At 35.6% G+C, this 19,550-nt stretch overlaps 1 protein-coding gene across 2 annotated transcripts; it reads left to right on the top strand.

Annotated features, from left to right (window-relative positions):
• The first annotated feature begins 734 nt into the window (after nucleotides 1-734).
• LOC114302163 (protein IQ-DOMAIN 3) lies at nucleotides 735-18,705 on the top strand. Of its 2 annotated transcripts, XM_082891523.1 has the most exons (7): nucleotides 947-1,158; nucleotides 1,480-1,625; nucleotides 3,051-3,149; nucleotides 3,241-3,555; nucleotides 5,772-5,993; nucleotides 7,076-7,195; nucleotides 17,708-18,705. In XM_082891523.1, the coding sequence occupies exons 3-7, from the start codon at nucleotides 3,075-3,077 to the stop codon at nucleotides 18,368-18,370; spliced, it is 1,395 nt and encodes a 464-aa protein (XP_082747649.1). In that variant the 5' UTR covers nucleotides 947-1,158; nucleotides 1,480-1,625; nucleotides 3,051-3,074; the 3' UTR covers nucleotides 18,371-18,705. The 2 variants fall into 2 exon arrangements, with proteins under 2 accessions (XP_028102956.2, XP_082747649.1); XM_028247155.2 differs by lacking the exon at nucleotides 1,480-1,625 and having other exon boundaries at nucleotides 735-1,158.
• Nucleotides 18,706-19,550: the final 845 nt, after the last annotated feature.

The following is a 19,550-nucleotide window of genomic DNA, read 5'->3' as shown; positions in this document are numbered from 1 at the left end:
AGTACTTATTTTTTTTGTTTAGATTCTATCAAGTTGGTCATCTTAATTTGATATATGTTTAGGCTTATTTTGGTGTGAATCTCAATGATTTGAACTAGGGCTGCAAACAAGTCGAGTCAAGCTGAACTTTGTTGAACCCAAACTTGTCTCGATACTTAACTAGGCTCGAGTTTGACTCGGTTAGTTAATATTAATGGAACTTGAGTTCAGTTCGACTCGGCTTGATAAGATTTTTATTATTTTTTTTATATTATTTAAATAAAGATCTTAAAATAAAAAATAATATTTATATTATTTAATACATAAATAATGCCTGTATACTATTATTTATATATATAGACAATTTATTCATTATATAATTTAAATAAAAATAAACGAATCGAGCTTATTTGAGTTCAATTTTGGCCCCGTTTACTAAAAGAACCAAGTCGAGGCAGTTCACAAACAGCTCAATTTATTTATAGTCATAATTTGAACCGTTCACTTTTTAATACTTATTGAGTAAAATATTCATACCAAAAATTAAAATAATTGAATATGAATAACTATATGTTTGAATCACAAAAATCGGATGTCTGCTCACACATATATATATTTTTAAAACAAATGTGATTCAAATATAATTACTGATATCTAATTACCTTAATTATTCATATAAATATTTTGCTTAATAAATTTTAAAAAATAAATAATTTATATCACCCATAAATTAATCTCACTAAACCCAAACATTCACTCAAATTAGATGGCAACCTAGAAGTTAGAGAGAATCAATCAAGCCCTCTTTTTTCCACTCTGAGGAAAGAGTGTAGTTGTGGCAACAATACAAAAAAAGAAAAGAACTTTGGCTGAGAGAGAGCGAGTCAGCCTGTCTGATAATTAGGTGGGACCCGCACATTGCCCAACCCAAGAAGAGAAGAGGGGACTTCACGGGCAAGGACCACTTGTTTACTCTCACCTCACTCCTCATATTATTCATTCGGATCGTTGAATACTTCTTTGTCAAGATCTGGTTTTTCTCTTCACTATATCTTAAACAGAGAGGGGTGTCCAATCCAATCCAACTCCTCATCTTTTCATTTCTGTTTAGGCAGATGGAAAGACACTTGCATCACAAGAAGAAGCTCTGAGCGATCTAGAAACTTCATTTATTTACAGGTTTTTTTTTTGTTTTTTTTTATTATTTTTTATGTTCTTTATTTTCTTGCTTGCACACTGAGAACATGATGGTAGTTTCTGTTGTGGGAAAGTACATTTACAGTTGTTTTTGAAAGTGGGTTTTTTATTTTTCTTGAATTTCTTGCAAATTTAACATCTGGGTAACGTGCCTTTTTCTTGGAGACTACCCAGTTGTTGGTTTGTTTGCCTCTGTGAAAGATGGGGTTCTGGTCTTTTTGTGTCTGTTTGGTTACTGAGAAAATGATGCATAAGGAAATAACTTGGAACTAAATCTTAAATATTTTTTTTTGTTTGGGCCAGATTTATGAAGTAATGGCAGTTGTTGAAGTGTGTCAGTTGAGAACTGAAACTCACTCACTCACTCACTCACATAATATTCAAAGTTTCAGATTCATTTACTTTTCTTCAATTTTCTCAACAAAATTACAGAGTCCTCTCTCTACCATGTATGTTTATTCATAGTGTCGATTTCTCCATAAGAATGTTTAATCACCTACGTGTTAATCATAGATAGATTTGTTATGCTTATAAATTGGAATTATAGAAACAGGTGAAATCTTTTGATAGTTTTTTTTCTTGTTTTGTTATGGGAACATGACAAACTGAGGAATGATACATAGAGGCGAAATCTGTGGGTTAATTTCACTTTTATTCCCTAAACTGTCATTTTACTTTTTATCCCTACATTATTAATTTTATCTATTTATAGTTTCTGATTTCAGTTCATGTTGTCCAATTGGAGACACCATTGCAAATCACTTATGGTGGAAGCCTAGCTTGATGGGCAAAAGGGTAATTTTACAATTTGGACAACCTAAATCACACAACCAAGCACCCATCAAATTGGTTGTGGGGTGGAGTTTGTTCAAAATAGTAGAAAGAAAATAAATGTTTGGTTGGATGATTTAAGTTTTTCAAATTTTAAAATCAACCTTTTGCCCATCAAATTAGGTTTCTAGGACTATTGATTTGGACTGGCGTCTCCAATTAGACTACACGAAGTAAAATCAGGTTGTTGGGTGGAGTTTGTTCAAAATAGTAGAAAGAAAATGAATGTTTGGTTGGATGATTTAAGGCTCCGTTTGGTTTGCCTTTAGAAAATTCCAAAGGCAAATTTTTCAAATCACTTTTCAAAATTCATAACCAAATACACAACTCAAAATTACTCAAAACTCAATTCAAAAATTAATTTCGAAACTCATAACCAAACACACAACTCAAAATTCAAAACTCAAAACTCTTTTGATGATATAGTATTGAAGATGATTAGTGATGAAATTGTTAAATTCTTGTTATAAAAAATTAATTTCTATATTTAAAAAATGTTTAAAACAAATTAAATTTTTTATTTTTTCAAATAACAGGTTGCAATTGCACACACACAAAAAAAAAAAGTTGCACTGTTCTGGTCAACCGGTCGGTTGTCCAAGAGGGTGTCCAGGTAGAAGACTAGGTAAACCCAAGCCGCTCTTTTCAAAATTTAAAATTCAAAAATTCCTTTCAAAACAATTTTCAAAACTCATAACCAAATAAATTTTCAATTATTCGAAACTCAACTCACAATTCCACACTCAAATCACAATTTTAAAAAGAAAATCACAATTCTAAAACTAAACCAAAAGCAGTCTAAGTTTTTCAAATTTATAAAAATCAACCTTTTGCCCATCAAATTAGGTTTCAAGGATTATTGATTTGGACTGACGTCTCCAATTAGACCACACGAAGTAAAATTAGAACTACAGAGACTAAATAGATGAAATTGATAGTTTAGGAATAAAATAGAAAAAAATGGCTATAATGATCAATTGAGAAATAATACATAGAGGTGAAATCTTTTGATGTTTTTCTTTGTTGTTTTGTTCTTGGAACAGGACAAATTGAGGTATGATACATAGATGGGGAGGAAAGGGAATTGGTTTTCTTCCATAAAGAAAGCTTTCAGCCCAGAGTCCAAGGAAAAGAAAGCCCAGGTTTAGAAAATTCTCGCTTTGATTCTTTTAGTCCTTCTGTGACTATTTTAAATTTAAATAGGATTGTAATATATTTAATAATGGTTTTCAGAAATCAAATAAATCAAAGAAGAAATGGTTTGGGAAGGAAAAATCGTCTGTTCCTGATTCCTCACCTTCAGAAACTCTTACTGTGCCTCATCCTCTTCCTCCACCAGAAGATGTGAAATTGATTGAAGCAGAGGATGAACAAACTAAACATGCTTACTCTGTTGCAGTTGCCACTGCTGTGGCAGCCGAGGCTGCTGTTGCAGCTGCTCAAGCTGCAGCAGAGGTTGTTAGACTCACTACCGTGAATCAGTTCACAGGCAAACCGAAGGAGGAAGTGGCAGCAATCAAAATTCAAACAGCATTCCGGGGATACCTGGTATGCCTCTTTTTAAATACATAAAATTGCAAATTGTTTTATGTTATTTTTAAATTTTTCGTTATCTTTGTACTTTGTTTTGATTGATGTCGTTTCATGCCAAACTATTTGCCATGTTATTTTGGTGAAAAATGCTCTTAAAAATCATTTAGATTTCTGTCCAACACTTTTGTTTAGTTTGAGCACAAGCATGTCCAATGTCCATAAATGTAATTCTTATTGCTTGAATGCTGCATTTGATTCGCATTGCATTCTCATAGGAAAAATAAGGGTTGCGTCTGGTAGAATTTTAGAATTATGATTTGAGAATAGAGTTGTATTTTGAGTTTGTGAGTTTTGAAATTATGATTTGAGTGTGGAAAATTTATTTGATTATGAGTTTTGAAAAGAGTTTTGAATTAAGTTTGAAATAATTGATGTGACATATGATATTTGATTCAAAAACTTGTGACTCATAACCAAACACACAACTCAAAATTCTATTCAAAGCTCATAAATTTTTTTTAAAAATTTGGAATTTTTTTTTATTTAATATATAAAAATTACAAGTGCCAATTGTTGGAGAAAAATAAAAAATAAAAAAATCGCACTGTTCCTGTCAACCGGCCGGACGTACGAGATGATGACCAAGTAGGCCAAATTTTAAAATTCAAATCCAACCTAAAACGAGTTTCAAAAGTGGTGTGAAATTAATTTTTGAAAGTTATAACCAAACACCATACTCAAATATGGGTGTGGAGTCATGATTAGAACTCCACACTAACGCTATGTTTGGATTGAGTGATTTGGAGAGAAAAAAAAAAGAAATGAAGAGATATGTATTTCTCTTATTTGTTTGGATAACTTAAGTGGAGAGAAATGAGAAGAAATGGAGAGGAATTGAAAGAAACTCATTTCTCTTATAAGCCTCATTTTCAATCTTCCCAAAAATAGAGAGATTGGGAGAGAAAAGAAATCATTATTTTTATAATACCAATTTTGTCCCTATAAAAATAAAAGAAATAAAATGATTGAAAATATAAAAAGGTTATTTTGGTAATATAACATAAAATAATTTCTTTTCTTTTCTTTTTTCTTAATGAAATCTAACCAAACAAGAATGACAGAAATTACAATCATTTCTTTTCTTTTCTTTTCTTTTCTTTTATAACTTAAGTAATCCTTTCTTTTCTTTTCTCTCCTAGGTTCCCAAACATAGTGTAAACACAGCCAAAAATTTCCATTCCTAATGAGAATTTTTGGAGTTGTGTTTTGTATTTGTGAAGTAATTGATCTTTTGTCATTCTCTGATTCCAATAGCTAATATTTAGTTGGCAGGGTGCTTCTTTTCTATGGTTAGAGAGGTTGAGAACAAAAGTTCTACAATCTTAAGAGGTTGCGAGCATTTTCTGTTTGATTTATCTTTATTTATTGCTTTGTTGAGCTTGTTCTCAGATATAGGCTACCAAGTAATTATGTATTTCAGACTCCATGAGGCCATGCTCGAGTTGACCAGTTTTATGGAATGAAGTGTTTGCATTTGTGTTTGTTCTTTGGTATTAATGACACGCTGTGAAAAATAATGTCCGGAATTTATCATTTAGAACCAAAACAACCATATAATTTCATCACTTTCTGTCTCTCTCGTGTTAGTCCCATAGTTTGAACATGACTGCAAGTGACATTTTGGTACTAGTCAATGTTTTGCCTCCCTAGATCCCGCTTTAGTGGGCGTATCGTGTTTTGGGTGTCCTTTTTATTTTGAAAATTAGCTTATTAATGATTTGGCTTGCATAAATAACTTATTAATGATAAGCATAAGCATTAAGGAAAAGATCAACAAATTGGAGAAAATGGACCCAAGTAATTGGGACAAAGGCTTATTGAGTTGAGTTGAGTTGAGATTGACCAAGAGTTCTAAGAACAAAGGAAGTTTCAGAATAGTCAAACTTGTAGTTTTGATTATATATGTTGTAGTATGGTTGAAATGTAGGCCGTTAACCAATTAGGGGCATTTAAAGTGATATCATTCTATTGAATTACATATATATAAATTTGTTTATTATATTCTAGTTTTCTACAATTTTAGCTGTTTGAGGACACATATTATTAATTGTTCATATTGGCACTATGCAGTGTGTTTTCCCCTCATTTTTCTTCCTTGTAACTTTAGCATCGGGTCACTTGAGAAATGATGGATGTTATCAACTGATTTGCTGTTGTGGGGTTGTCTTCAGGCTAGGAGGGCATTGCGGGCTTTGAGAGGACTTGTTAGGCTGAAATCATTAATACAAGGGCCCACTGTCAAACGCCAAACTGCGAATGCTTTAAGATGCATTCAAACTGTAGCCCGTGTGCAATCTCAGATCCAGTCTAGAAGGATCCGGATGTCAGAGGAAAATCAGGCACTCCAGAGACAGCTTCTTCAAAAACGAGCAAAAGAACTTACAAGTTCACAGGTTACCTTTCTTCCATATCTCCACTCTTTTCTTCCAAATTATTGCTCTACTTACTTAGAGTGTGATGGCAGTATCCAATTTGTTATCAAGCATCTTCTAAGATGCAAATCATGCAAGCGGTATTCCATATTTATTGTTTACGAGTAAGAATTTTATTAGAAAACATAGAGCAACAATTGGTATTCTAGAAACTACTTTGATGCAATTCAAATGGGTTATGCACTATGAAGCATGGATATGAATACAATATAATTCGGATATGGCAATACAACAGAATCTGAAAAATAGGATATGGGTACGGTCAAGTACTGTTGTTTTTTTTTTGTTTCATTTATTTATAATTTTGAATATTGTATTATACATGAGCTCAAAGTGAGAAACCATTATTTAGGGATTACATATTAGTTTAAGAGCCTTAGTCAATTTATGTTTTTTTTCTTCAGTTACATTAATTTGATAAAATCCGAAAAAAGTAGAGTAATACTTTTATCTCGTTATTTTCTTCTTTGATACGAAATAAGAAAATATTGAAAAACTATTCTTGTATTCTAACAATTATACTTTAATATGTAAAAATTGTTACAATTTCAATTTCATAATAGCTGTTTGGATACATGACCTAGAGCGTCCAAAAAAGTAACCAATACTTCTTAAATTAACATAAAATATCGGATATGCATCCACGGGTATCCAAGGAGTATCAGTATCTGATATGGGTATGCTATGGACACAACTCCTTTTTTAGAAGTATCCGTATCATAGGTTATGAAATATTAGCTCAACATGTGAATGTCACTGGGGCTGTTTGCAAATATATTAGTCCAGCCAGCCATGAAATTCTCTTGGGCATGTGTTTGGTGAAATGCACGCAAAATTGCTATGCTGATTCAGATACCTTTCAATTGAACATTTGACAGGCATTCATGCTCGAACTTCTGGTTTCCAAATAGCTTCTTATTTGAGTTGTGCTTTTTGGTAATTTATTCTGTAGTTTATTCATAAATAATTTGCTGTTTTTCTGGTTCTTCACTTTGTGTCTTTCATCAGAACACAATTGGTTTAAATGTTGTAAGTTGTAACAGATTGGGGAGAATTGGGATGACAGTCTACAGTCAAAAGAACAGATTGAAGCAAACTTACTGAGCAAGTTTGAGGCAGCCATGAGAAGAGAAAGAGCACTAGCTTATTCTTTCTCCCACCAGGTAACCTCCTCATCTATATCTCTCTCTTTCTAATACATCCAGCCCCTTTAAAAAGAGACAATAAGGATATCACTGCAAGATTTCTGTATATTCAATTGTGTTAAAATACAAAGAATACATTTGATTATATAGTAATCCTAACCCTAAAAAAGGAAAAGAAAACACTACCATATATATATACAATATACACTATCATATAGTAAACCTAACCTAATTTTCTCACATCCCCGCTCAAACTTAAGGTGTTTTAGCAGAAAATACTGAGAGTTTGCCAAGAAGAAACTGAAATCAAGTAATGGTGTGAGTCTTGGTAAAGAAGTCAGCAAGTTGCACTGTTGAAGAGACGAAAGGAAGCGAAATAGAGCCAGACTACAAATGCTAACGGACAAAGTGACAATCAATCTCAATGTGCTTTGTCCACTCATGGAAGACAGTGTTATGGGCAATCTGAATATTACTACGGTTATCACAACAGAGGGAGGTCAGAGAAGACTGAGGGATGCCCAAGTCAAAGAGAAGACAACGAAGCCGGACAACTTTAGCAGTAGCATGAGCCATAGCACGATACTCCGCATTGGCAGTAGAACGGGCAACAACAATTTGTTTATTGTATTTTTAAGAAATCAAGAAATCGCCAAGATATATACAGAAACCAGAAGTGAACTTATGATTTGTAACATCACCAGCCCAATTAGCATCAACATAGGTCCTGTTTGGTAGAGTTGTGGGCAAGTGCTTATAGCTTATGCCTAAACAGCTTATAGCTTATAACTATGAACATAAGCTGATTTCTAACTTATAAATTAAGCATCTCCAGCCCCACTCAAAGAATAAGCTGATTTCTGACTTCCAAAAAACTATAAGTTATAAGCTATAAGCTAAACTAAACACATCAAAATAGCTTAAATTAAGCTGAAAGCTGAAATAAACTGCTTTTAAGTTCTGCCAAACAGGCACATAGGCTACTAAAGCTAAGGAAGAAGTAGAGGACAACAACAATCTTTGGAAGATAGTACTGTGAAGATAGCGGAGAATTTGAACCAAAGCAGCCTAATGTGTAGAACAAAGAGTAGAAATGAACTGACTAACCACATGAACAGCATAGGCAAGATCAGGGCGAATAATCGTAAGATAGACTAAGCAACCCATGAGCTTTCAATATAAAGTAGAATCAGGCAACGGAACACCATCAATAGTGTTAAGATTTACATTAAGCTCAATGGAGGTATCAGCGATCTTAGGCCTCGTTTGGCATGCAACATTTTTAGTCTAAAAACCAAAAAATTACTGAAAAAGCCAAAAAACCTATAACCTATACTAAAAAGTCAAAATTTTCATTTTCTCTATACTTTTTGCACATTTTTTTGTAAAAAATCAAAAAGTTATTCCAAACATACTGGGTATGTTTGGTTTGAGTTTGGGAGATGAGTTTTAGAGATAAAAAGTACGAAAAGTTGTTTGGTTTGAGTTTGGGAGATGAGTTTTAGAGATAAAAAGTACGAAAAGTTGTTTGGTTTGGTTTTTTTCAAAAGATGTTTTGAAAAATTATTTTGAGAGAGAGTTTTGAAAAAAGTGATTGATTTGATGTGTATGAGGGAGAGATTTGTTTGGAAAACTTGTAAACCAAACAAGTTTTGGGAAATTTTTTTGGAAAAATTTGTTTGGTTTGATTACTTTTGAAAACTTATTTGTAGAGAATTTTTCCCAAAAATTTTTGGGAAACACAAACCAAACAAGGCCACTAATTTTTTTTACCTCATATTTTAGCCAAAAAGTTACTAAAATATTCTGCTTCCAATCAAGGCCTGGTGTCAATAAGACCAACACGGTGAGTAACTTCATTAGCATACTTGGCCTAAGACAGAAAGTAGCCCTTGGGAGAAGAAGCCACCTCAATATCAAGAAAGTACTGCAATGGACTCAAATCTTTCATTTCGAATGTGCGGAAGAGATGCTGCTTGACGTCAGAGATAGCAGAAGAATTAGAGCCAGTAATAATCATATCATCCACATACAGTAATAAGGCAACAAAACCAGCAGAAATGTGGAGGAGAAACAAAGCAGAGTCTTTGGCAGAAGAATGAAATCCAAGTTCAGTAACAGTAGTTTGAAAGCGATCATACTAAGCACGAAGAGATTGCTTTAGACCATACAAAGCATGCCGAAGACGACAAACCTGTCGAGAGAAATGGTAAAGGTCAAGGAGAGGACGCATGTAAACCTCCTCAGCAAGATGACCATTAAGAAAAGCATTCATCCATCTGATAAAAAGTCAATGATGAACAGTTGCGACACATATCAAAGTACGGATAGTAGTCATCTTGGCAATAGAGGCAAAGGTCTCCTCATAATCAATTCCATACTCTTGTGAAAAACCCTTCGCAACCAAGCGAGCCTTGTAGCGCTCAAAAGAACCATCAGAATGAGTCTTGACTTTATAGACTCATTTGCAACCAACCAGATTCTTACCAACAGGCAAAGGAATCAACTCCCAAGTACTAGTTTTCTGCAAAGTAGACAACTCATTCTCTATAGCTTGAATCTAATGAGGATCCTGACAGGCTTCCTTGTAAGACTGAGATTCTGAAAAAGAGTGAATAGCAGACAAAAACATACAGTATGAAGGACAAAAACTTGTTTTAGCAAAATCAAGTTTGACTACCTGTTTACGGATGCGAAGGGGATACTTACGGTTAGCAAGATCAGAGTCGTTAGAAGCAGGAGAATCAACAGCAGAGGCAGAGACAACTGGTGGAGAAAGAGCCTTGCGACGAGGATAGAATAACATCGCCGGAGGAGGAGGAGGAGGAGTAGGAGCAGGTAGGAAAGGAGGAGGAGAGGAGGGAACAAACTCATGGAGGTCAATGGAGAGGGATGTAATTTTTAAAGAATACCAAGATTAGGGAATGATTAGGATATCATCCCCTATTTATATTAATGAAGATCAATAATTACAAGGGGGTCCTAAGGTATAGAATAATTACAAAATAATATCCCAAATAATAATATATTATTCTAACACCTCAAGCTGGGGCGAAGATATCTCTTATGCCCAGCTTGCCTAAGATATCATGAAAGGGCTTACACCCAACTCCCTTGGTGAGGATATCAGCAAGTTATTCACCGGACTGCACAAAGGGGTACATATTGTGCCACTAGCGAGTTTCTCCTTAATGAAGTGGCGATCAATCTCAATATGCTTTTTCTTGTCATGTTGAACCGGATCGTGAGCAATGTTAATAGCAGTCTTATAATCACAATATAACCGCAAGAAGCAAGTCTAATCAATACTTAGATCACTCAACAATAACTTGATCCATAAGAGCTCACACCCCTTGTGCCATAGCTCTAAACTCATCTTTTGTGCTGGACTTGGCAACCACATTCTGTTTTTCTCCTCCAAGTAACTAGGTTGCCTCCAACAAAGGTGTAATACCCTGAAGTTGATCTCCTATCAGTTATTTATCCAGCCCAGTCAGCATATGTATAGGCTTCCACACAAAGTTGATCATACTTTGAAAGATAAAGACCCTTACTAGGAGCAGACTTCAAGTACATCAAAATTCTCATAACAGCCTTGAAGTGGAGCTGATGAGGAACATGCATGAACTAGCTTACCACACTGACAGCAACAGCAATATCAGGACGGGAGTGAAATAGGTAAATGAGCTTACCCACTAATCGCTGATAGCTTCCCCTATCAACAGCTACTCCTCCTTCATCACCTCCCAGTTTCTAATTGGGTTCCAGTGAAGTGTCACAAGCCTTGCAACCAAGCATCCCAGTTTCCTTCAACAGGTCAAGCACATACTTCCTTTGTGAGATAAATATCCCATCCTTAGAGCGAACAACTTCAATTCTCAAAAAATATTTAAAGCTTCCCAAGTCTTCGATTTCAAACTCACTGGCTAAATATTTCTTCAACAGAGGTATTTTCTCACTATCATCGCCTATAAGAACTATGTCATCTACACAAACAATGAGTGTTGTAGTCTTACCATGTGAGGAATGTTTCACAAATAGGGTGTGATCTACTTGACTCTATTTGAAGCCATATTTAAACATAGCTTGAGTGAATCTCTCAAACCAAGCCCTTGGAGACTGTTTGAGATCATATAATGACTTCCAAAGCCTGCATACTTTGCCTTATGTCTGATGATCCTCAAAATCAGGAGAAATGTCCATCTATACCTCTTCTTCAAGGTCACCATGGAGAAAGACATTATTTACATCAAACTGATGAAGTGGCCAGTCTAGATTAGCTGCTAGAGAGAGAAGGATTCTGACCGAATTCATCTTGGCCACTGGTGCAAAGGTCTCCTGATAGTCAACGCCATATATCTGAGTGAACCCTTTTGCCACAAGTCAAGCCTTGTAACACTCAACAGACCCATCCGCTTTGTGTTTCACAATGTACACTCATTTGCATCCCACAGTTCGTTTGCCCTTAGGTAACTCAGTCAATTCCCAAGTACCATTCTTCCTAAGTGCTTTCATTTCCTTAATCATGACAAGTTTCCACTCAGAGGTAGCAAGAGCATCCTGAAAATGGTTAGGAATGCTCACATAGGAAATATTTAACACAAACGTTCTATAGGAGGACGATAAATGGGAGTAGAACACAAAATTTAAAATAGGATGTTGAGTATAAGATCTAACACCCTTTCTCTTGGCAATAGGAACATCAAGATCAATGGACTCAAGAGATTCAAAGTTACCTAGGCTTTCATCAGAAGCAGAAGATGGAAGTGGAGGAATAGAAGTGGTCTCTTGTATCCAGTTAACTTTCTGTCTGTCTTTGTCCCTGACATAAACTTGCCCTTCCCTACCCTTGGTGACATTGGGTTCTGTAGTCTCAGTAGGAGGTGGTGGTGCAAGAACAACTGGTTCCACCATAGAAATCACAGGAATCACTTCACACCAACGCTTCCCTTGAAAGGAGGACTGTGACATCGGAGAAAACAAGAAATAGGATTGGGACTCAAAGAATGTGATATCCATGGACACAAACCACTTACGAGAAGCAGGGTGGTAACAATTATACCCTTTTTGAGTAGGAGAGTACCCAAGAAAAACACATTTGAGGGAGCAAGGGTCCAACTTACCACGAGTAGGAGAGTGATTGTGGACAAAACAGACGCAGCCAAATATCTTTAGAGGAATAGAAAACAATGACTCGAAACCTAGGAGGACTTTAAGGGGAGCTTGTTTTTGCAAGACCTGGGTAGGAAGATGATTAATAAGATAGGCAGCGGTGAGAACAGCGTTGCCCAAGTAGGACCGAGGCACACTCTTAAAAAAACACATGCACCAAGCCATGTCAAGAAGAATACGATTCTTACGTTCCGCCACCCCATTTTGTTGAGGGATATTGGTACAAGAGGTCAGATGGATAATGCTATGAGCAGAAAAATATTATTCTAACCCAGAATCTATGTATTCCCCCCCCCCCTCCCAAATTATCAGTACATAAGATTTTGACAGTGGCCCCAAATTGAGTACAAATCATCTTATGAAAATTGCGGAGCACAAAGAAAACATCATTCTTGTCTTTATTGAGATACACCCAAGTAGTATGAGAAAAATCATCAATAAATGTAACAAACCATCAATGACCTTTCACAGACATAACACGAGATGGACCGAGACATCAGAATGTATTAATGAAAAAGGAATTAAACTTTTATTAAAATTGGGAGCAAGAGAAGCTCTGTGTTGTTTTTCAAGTTAACAAGACCCATAAAGAAACTCAAACACATTATTGTTTGCAAAACCAGATGAAAATAAATGCTTAAGTAAATAAAAAGAAGGATGTCCAAGAGCCGATACCACAGCCATAATCTTGGGTAGTAGGACTCATGGTGGAAGAATAAGCAAGCGCGCTTCCAGTTGATCCAGGAAGTAGAGACTATTTTCTGCACTAATACTGTCAATTGTCCTTCTCATGACAAAGTTCTGAAAAAGACAATGATCAGGAAAAAAACATCACATTACAATTCAAATTTTGTGTAATACGACTCAAGGATAACAGGTTAACAGAAAAATTGAGAATAGGGAGAACAGAAGATAGAGGTATGATAGGAGTGACATGGACTAAACATTTTTTTAGAAATGGAAAAAACAGTACTATCTGCAATTCTAACTTTGTCCTGACCTGAAGAGGGCTTATAGGCAGAGAAAAGATCAGAGGAGCCAAACATGTTATCTGAGGCACCAGAATCAATAATCCAGAGCAAAGACTTATGAGTCAGGAAAACACAAGGAGAAGAAGTTAAGTTACCTGAGCAGGCAAACGAAGAGGAAGATGTACTGAGAGTAGTAGAAGATTGACGGTCCAGCAAGTGACACAGAATGTCCTCAAGTTCAAGAGTAGTCATACTAGAAAGACCATCAGAAGGCTGGCCAACGGAAGCGGAAGTAGAATCAAGTGTATCAATGGTACTAGATTAATGAGCACTGTGGATGAGAACCCCGTCCTCTAGACTGGCCTGACCGACCTCCTCTAAAACCAAACCAATCACCTCGACTCTCGGATGGAGTCCCATGAAACTTCTAACATGTCTCACGAGTATGCCGTGGTTTTTTACAGTAATCATAGAATACAGATTCCTTGGTGGCAGACGGAGGGATAGGAGTCAGGCTAAGGCCATCTCTAGGAGTAGACAGTAATGCGTAGCGGTCAGTAGAGACAGAGGACATCATAGCAGACCGACAACCCTCCTCATTTTGTACATAGGCAAATGCCTCCTGAAGTAAAGGAAGAGTGTCCATACTCAGAACCTGACTTCGAACTGGATCATACTCCACATTGAGCCTTGCCAGAAACTTGAAGACCCTTTCCTGTGCAATGAACTTTCTGTACCCGACTGAATCAGCAATGCAAGCAGGCTTATAGTTCTACAGGTGATCAAGGTGTTTCCAGCCGTTGGTGAGGAAGGTGAAGTACTGAAGAACCACCTGCTCCCCTGAACAGAGCTCTCAATAGAGCAACGTAACTCAAATGCTTGTGAGAAATTCCCTTTGTGGGAATAGGTGGTAGCCACAGCATCCCAAACATCTTAGGCAGTCTCCATAGACAAGTAGCCCTCACCAATGTCTGGTACCATCGAATGAATAAGCCAACCCATAATCAAAGAATCGGTAATCTCTCGTTAGTCATAACCTGGGTCAGTTGTGTTGGGTGCCTGTATCTTGCCATCCACGTGTCCCATCTTCCCTCTGCTCTTCAAAAACATAGTCAAATGCTATGACCACGCGAGATAGTTCTGACTATTAAATAAAGATATGGTGATTTTAATACTAGGGTTGGGGTCATCAATTGTGGTGGGCAATTATAGAAAACCAAAAAAACATGACAAAGTGTTGACAAGTGTTCACACCAACTTAGTTGTACACTTATATAATAGTATAGATAGACAAGTCAACTGCGGCAAGTGGGCTTGACTTTGGGGTGCCCGAACTTTTTGCTGCTAGCTAAATGAAGACAATGTCCATGCCCTAGGTTTTTTTTTTTTACTTATCTCTACTCTCCATTGCTGATCATTTGTGCATCCATAAGAGATGTAGACAAGCCATGTTTTGCCAGCAGGCTTTGGTTCGACTGGTAAGAGAACCTTAGATTGGAAGGTTGACACGTTATTAACATTTTTATATAAATTTAGTTTAATTGCAAAAGAAAGATCGTTTTTATTCTCTAGGATCTTCCCACATCTACTGTTTGTAGTCTTTTGTAATTCATATATCTTCAACATCCTTGTTTTCACTTATTTTCTTACCTTAAAATTCCTTAGGAATTCTGCCTTCTAAACTACCACCACCACAAGGCAATTTGCTTATTTTTCTATTGGATTTTTTCAATTTAGATAATTTGGAGTCCTTTTTTTTCTTCTTCTTATTATTGTCATTTTTAAATCCTTTACATTTTTTATTATTATTTTTTGGTAAATAAACGTCTTGAATTAATATTATCAACTCGGCCAGTATTTGTTCCAATTACTTGGATCAATTCCCTCTAATTGGTTTTATTTGCAATCATATCATCAGTTAAGTTTAAGAAGTTATTCTGCTTGAGTTCTCGTAGGCCTTTCTCTATTTCTTTTACCACCCTCCATGTGGACCAAATCACTCTTCCCTACAAGAGGGTTAATTGGTCTATGATGCACATGACTATACCATCTCAAATGGTTTTCGTTCATCCTATCTTCAATTGGTGCCACTTCTAACTTCTGTGCACAGCTCCATATCACCTGGGTATGAAAGTAATATGAAGTATATAAGCATGATTGCATCCTTATATAGCTAGCTTTTGTGATTGAGTTTTACTCAAGACCATGCATTATGGTGTGTGTGTCCCACATAGGGCAGGTGTTGCCGAGTGAGCATGCTATGGGTGAGGGAGGGTGTGAAGAAAAGTCTTGCCTGGGTATGAAAATAATGTCAAGTATATAAGTGTGACGGTGCCCTTACCTTAATAGCTAGCTTTTAGGGTTGAGTTATACCCAAGACCCACTGCTTACCTATTTTAACATTCATTTCAGTTACATTCATTTTTCTATAAAAAAATTTATCTTTAACTTAGGAATCTTCCTATCACATAGCACTCATGATGCATTCCTCCATTTCATCCATCTCGCACTAATTGTATCGATCGCGTCATCCTCAAGCTCTCAGTCTTTATGAATAACCCCATGATATAAAAAATGTCACTCTTAGGTATCTCCAAGTTTTACTCTATATTCATCCATATTTCTAGAATTACTGAGGTTGCATTCTATGTATTCTATCTTGCTCTGATTTAACTTTAACTTTTAGATTCTAAAGTATCTCTCCATAATTCTATCTTAAAGTTTACTACTCTTGTATTTCCAAGTAGAATATATCATCTGTAAATTACATACACCATAGGATATCCTCTTGAATGTTGAAGGTCAAGGACTTAGTGTTGATCATTGATGTAAACATATTATTGTCGGAAACTCGCATGTTTTTTCCCTTACTATTCTGAAATTAGTTACAACTCCATTGTGTATATCTCTAATTACAGCAATATATAATTGTCATCCCTAGGCTAAATTTTGAAGTCTATTTCATCTCTTGTAATTTAAGTTGGTTTGGTTAATTTAATTATAAGGGCAATGATTGCAAAATCATAAGGTTGTGCTGAACTCAATCATCTATAGAGAAAATTATTAAGCTTCGATTTTATTTAATATTGTATTACAGAATTTAACTTCATAAGCTTTGACTTTTGATAAATCTTAAATTTATTTTGAGGCCTATAACTTAAATTAAATGAGAAGATCAATTGTTACATAACTAACATACAGGGTTACTTGCCCTAAAAAAAATTTGAGAATCGCTATATTGGTGAGATATTACCACCCAGCAGCTGTCAAGGACAGCACATAAAATTCAATTTTTCGCACTAAGGAGGTGGTCCATGACCGGGAAGAGAAGAATATGGTAGTAAATGACGAGGCCGTTGGGCAATTAGGTGTTGGGTGGTGAAAGTGAATTCATCAAACTGAAACTTCAACTCAAATCCCAGAATCTGCATCTTGAAATTATCAACTCTAAAATTTCTAAAACATTGAACCATAAATCTAAAACCTTAAATGTTCTTGAGATCTTGAATTTTGTAGGTCTTACTATTAAGTTGCCAATTATTCAAGAGTCAATCAACAGTTCCAATGATATTCAAAATTTGTTGAAAGAGACGTATAGTCATTAAGAATTCAAAATATTACCCAAAAAGAAAGAAATATTATGTGAGAAATTTGGTAAGTGTATTTGATGAAGAATTCTCATTTGCAAGAATTTAAAACATCATAATACAAACATAGATGAAACATTGCAAATATTGGCTGCTCTTGTTATCCTTTAAAATTGCTTAATAGCTTCATCTTAAGTAACTAACAGCTGAAACTATGAGAACAGTTTTCTGCCTAGTTATCAAATTGTCTCAAAAGCTTAAGCTGTTCAGATATGAGCCCAACAGTTTTATGTCAAGCAATCCAACATTTTTATGTCCAATAACTTTTCTTCGAAGTTTGTGAGATTCAAGGTTGTGTTGGAGTGTGTAGATGTTTTCACAAATTCTCAAGTTACCAGTTCTCTTAGCACAATTTCCTGTAAAAAGAGTATGTCTGAACTCTAGAGCCTACTTTGTTTTCTTCTTATTCTTCTTAATTTTGCAGGTTATCGACATGATAAATGAATTAGAATATTTAGACAACTTGTGAATTTAGTTTGCCATTGTGTCTAAATGAGCTATTTTGAAGCAAACCTAAGTGAGAATGTCTGTCAATCAAGTAGAAAATATATTGATCTGCCAACGATCTATTTAATATGGGAATTATCGTGAAAATTTTCTGATATATACTTTATGTCTTTGGAGCAGAAATCATTGTTTGAGCACATCATTTCATTGTATATTATAGATGAATATTCACCTTTTATCTAGTTTGAAGAATTTCAGCCATTAATTGAGTTTTCCGAATTTGAAATAAGCAGCAAAACTGGAAGAAGTGTACAAGACCCACATCTTTAATGTTCATGGACCCGAACAATCCTCAATGGGGTTGGAGTTGGCTAGAACGATGGATGGCAGCCCGTTCATGGGAGCCCGGAACTACAACTGGCAAAGAACTCAACAATGACAAGTCATCCATAAAGAGTGCTAGCCTCAACACAACTGGCGGAGAAATCACGAAGGCCTACACTCGTCATCTACTCAACTCTGGCAAACCTTCCCCGACCTCAAGCCAAAAGCCAAGTCGTCCTTCAACGCCCCCATCAAAGGCAGCATCTTCAACAGTATCCAGGAAAATAAAGCCAGCAAGCCCACGAGGGAGCATGTTCAGCCCAGATGACGATGCGAAGAGTGTGTTTAGCGTGCAGTCGGAGAGGAATAGGAGGCACAGTATTGCTGGGTCATCAGTCAGGGATGACGAGAGCCTGGCCGGCTCTCCGTCAGTTCCAAGCTACATGGCATCGACAAAGTCAGCGAAAGCAAAATCACGAATGCAAAGCCCATTGGGTTTGGAGAATGAGACACTGGAGAAGGAGTACTCGGCAGGGTCAGTGAAGAAACGGCTGTCTTTCCCAGCTTCACCGGCTAGGCCAAGGCGGCACTCGGGTCCACCAAGAGTGGAAGTCGGCTCCATCGCTGGTTAATTATTTCGGATCAAGGAGGAGCATAGAAGAAAATAAGCTAATCTGGATTTAAAAGAGGTTGAGTAAGAGAAGAATAAGATTAAAAGATAGGTGATATATCATTTGATTTGTGAATTTACTTTATTTTTCACTCATGTTAACCATTTTTATTCTATTTATTGCTTTGAGAGGTTGAAATCAATGTATTGGGTGAGTCTTGCTATGTAATATTTGCTTATTTCTCTCATACTTCTCTCATTGTTAAGATTGTGGTTGCTTTTAGATAGAACCGGTTTGGACTTTTGATTATTCTCTTTTGAAGAATTAATGTGATTCTGTTAGACTTTGATGCCTTACTGCTATTTGGTAATATTTATTGTTAATGTTTATTTACAGAAAGTATGTACATATTTTAAAATTTTGTTTTGAAAATAAGGGAAAGGATGGGGCTGGAGGAGATTGTCGATGGGAATTGTGTATTTTAAAGTTTTGTTTTGAAACAAGTGAAATGCGGCAGCTGGAGATTGTTGGCTGGAGTGGTGGTCAAAGGTGGGGACTTTTGGGAGGTAGTGGCCGACGGTTAAGAATGGTGGCTGAAGGTGTGGGGGCTTGCCTACTGTAGAGGTCAGCGGTGGTAGTGGAAGTGGTGATCGGCAGCACGATGGGTGTTGGCCAGAGGCAGTAGGTGAACGAGGAAGGAATAAAAAATTGTTTTCAAAACATGTAAAAATGACTTCTTAGTTTTGTTTATTAGAATTTAAAAAAATTTATAAACTGTATTTTTAGAAATGAAAATGGAGATCAAATTAATTTTTGTTTTATAATTTTTAATTTTTTTATAAATATAAATAGAAAACTATAAATATCAATGTTATCTAATGGGTTATTTTTCTAATTTTATAGGAAATTTTTCCTGATATTGGGCTTTTGTACAATTTGACCCCCACTAAAATCTATTGAAAAATATATATATATATATATATATATATATAAAATAAAATAAAAAAAGGTCATTTTCTAAGGGGGAATTACAATTTAGTGCATTTAAAAAAATAATTACAAATAATTGAAAATCTTGTGATTTGAATTATTAATATTCATAAAGCTTACCATTGATACATAATTTATCCTTTTTATTTTATTTTTTTTAAGGTTGAAGGAAAGATTTTAGTGGGATTAGTTAGTTAGGTTAAGATTGAGC

The sequence above is a fragment of the Camellia sinensis genome, chromosome 10 (genome assembly GCF_055761805.1).
Source record: "Camellia sinensis isolate YWXY chromosome 10, ASM5576180v1, whole genome shotgun sequence".
Classification (NCBI taxonomy): domain Eukaryota; kingdom Viridiplantae; phylum Streptophyta; class Magnoliopsida; order Ericales; family Theaceae; genus Camellia; species Camellia sinensis.
The sequence above is the reverse complement of the archived record's forward strand: the minus strand, read 5'-3'. Positions and strand labels throughout refer to the sequence as shown.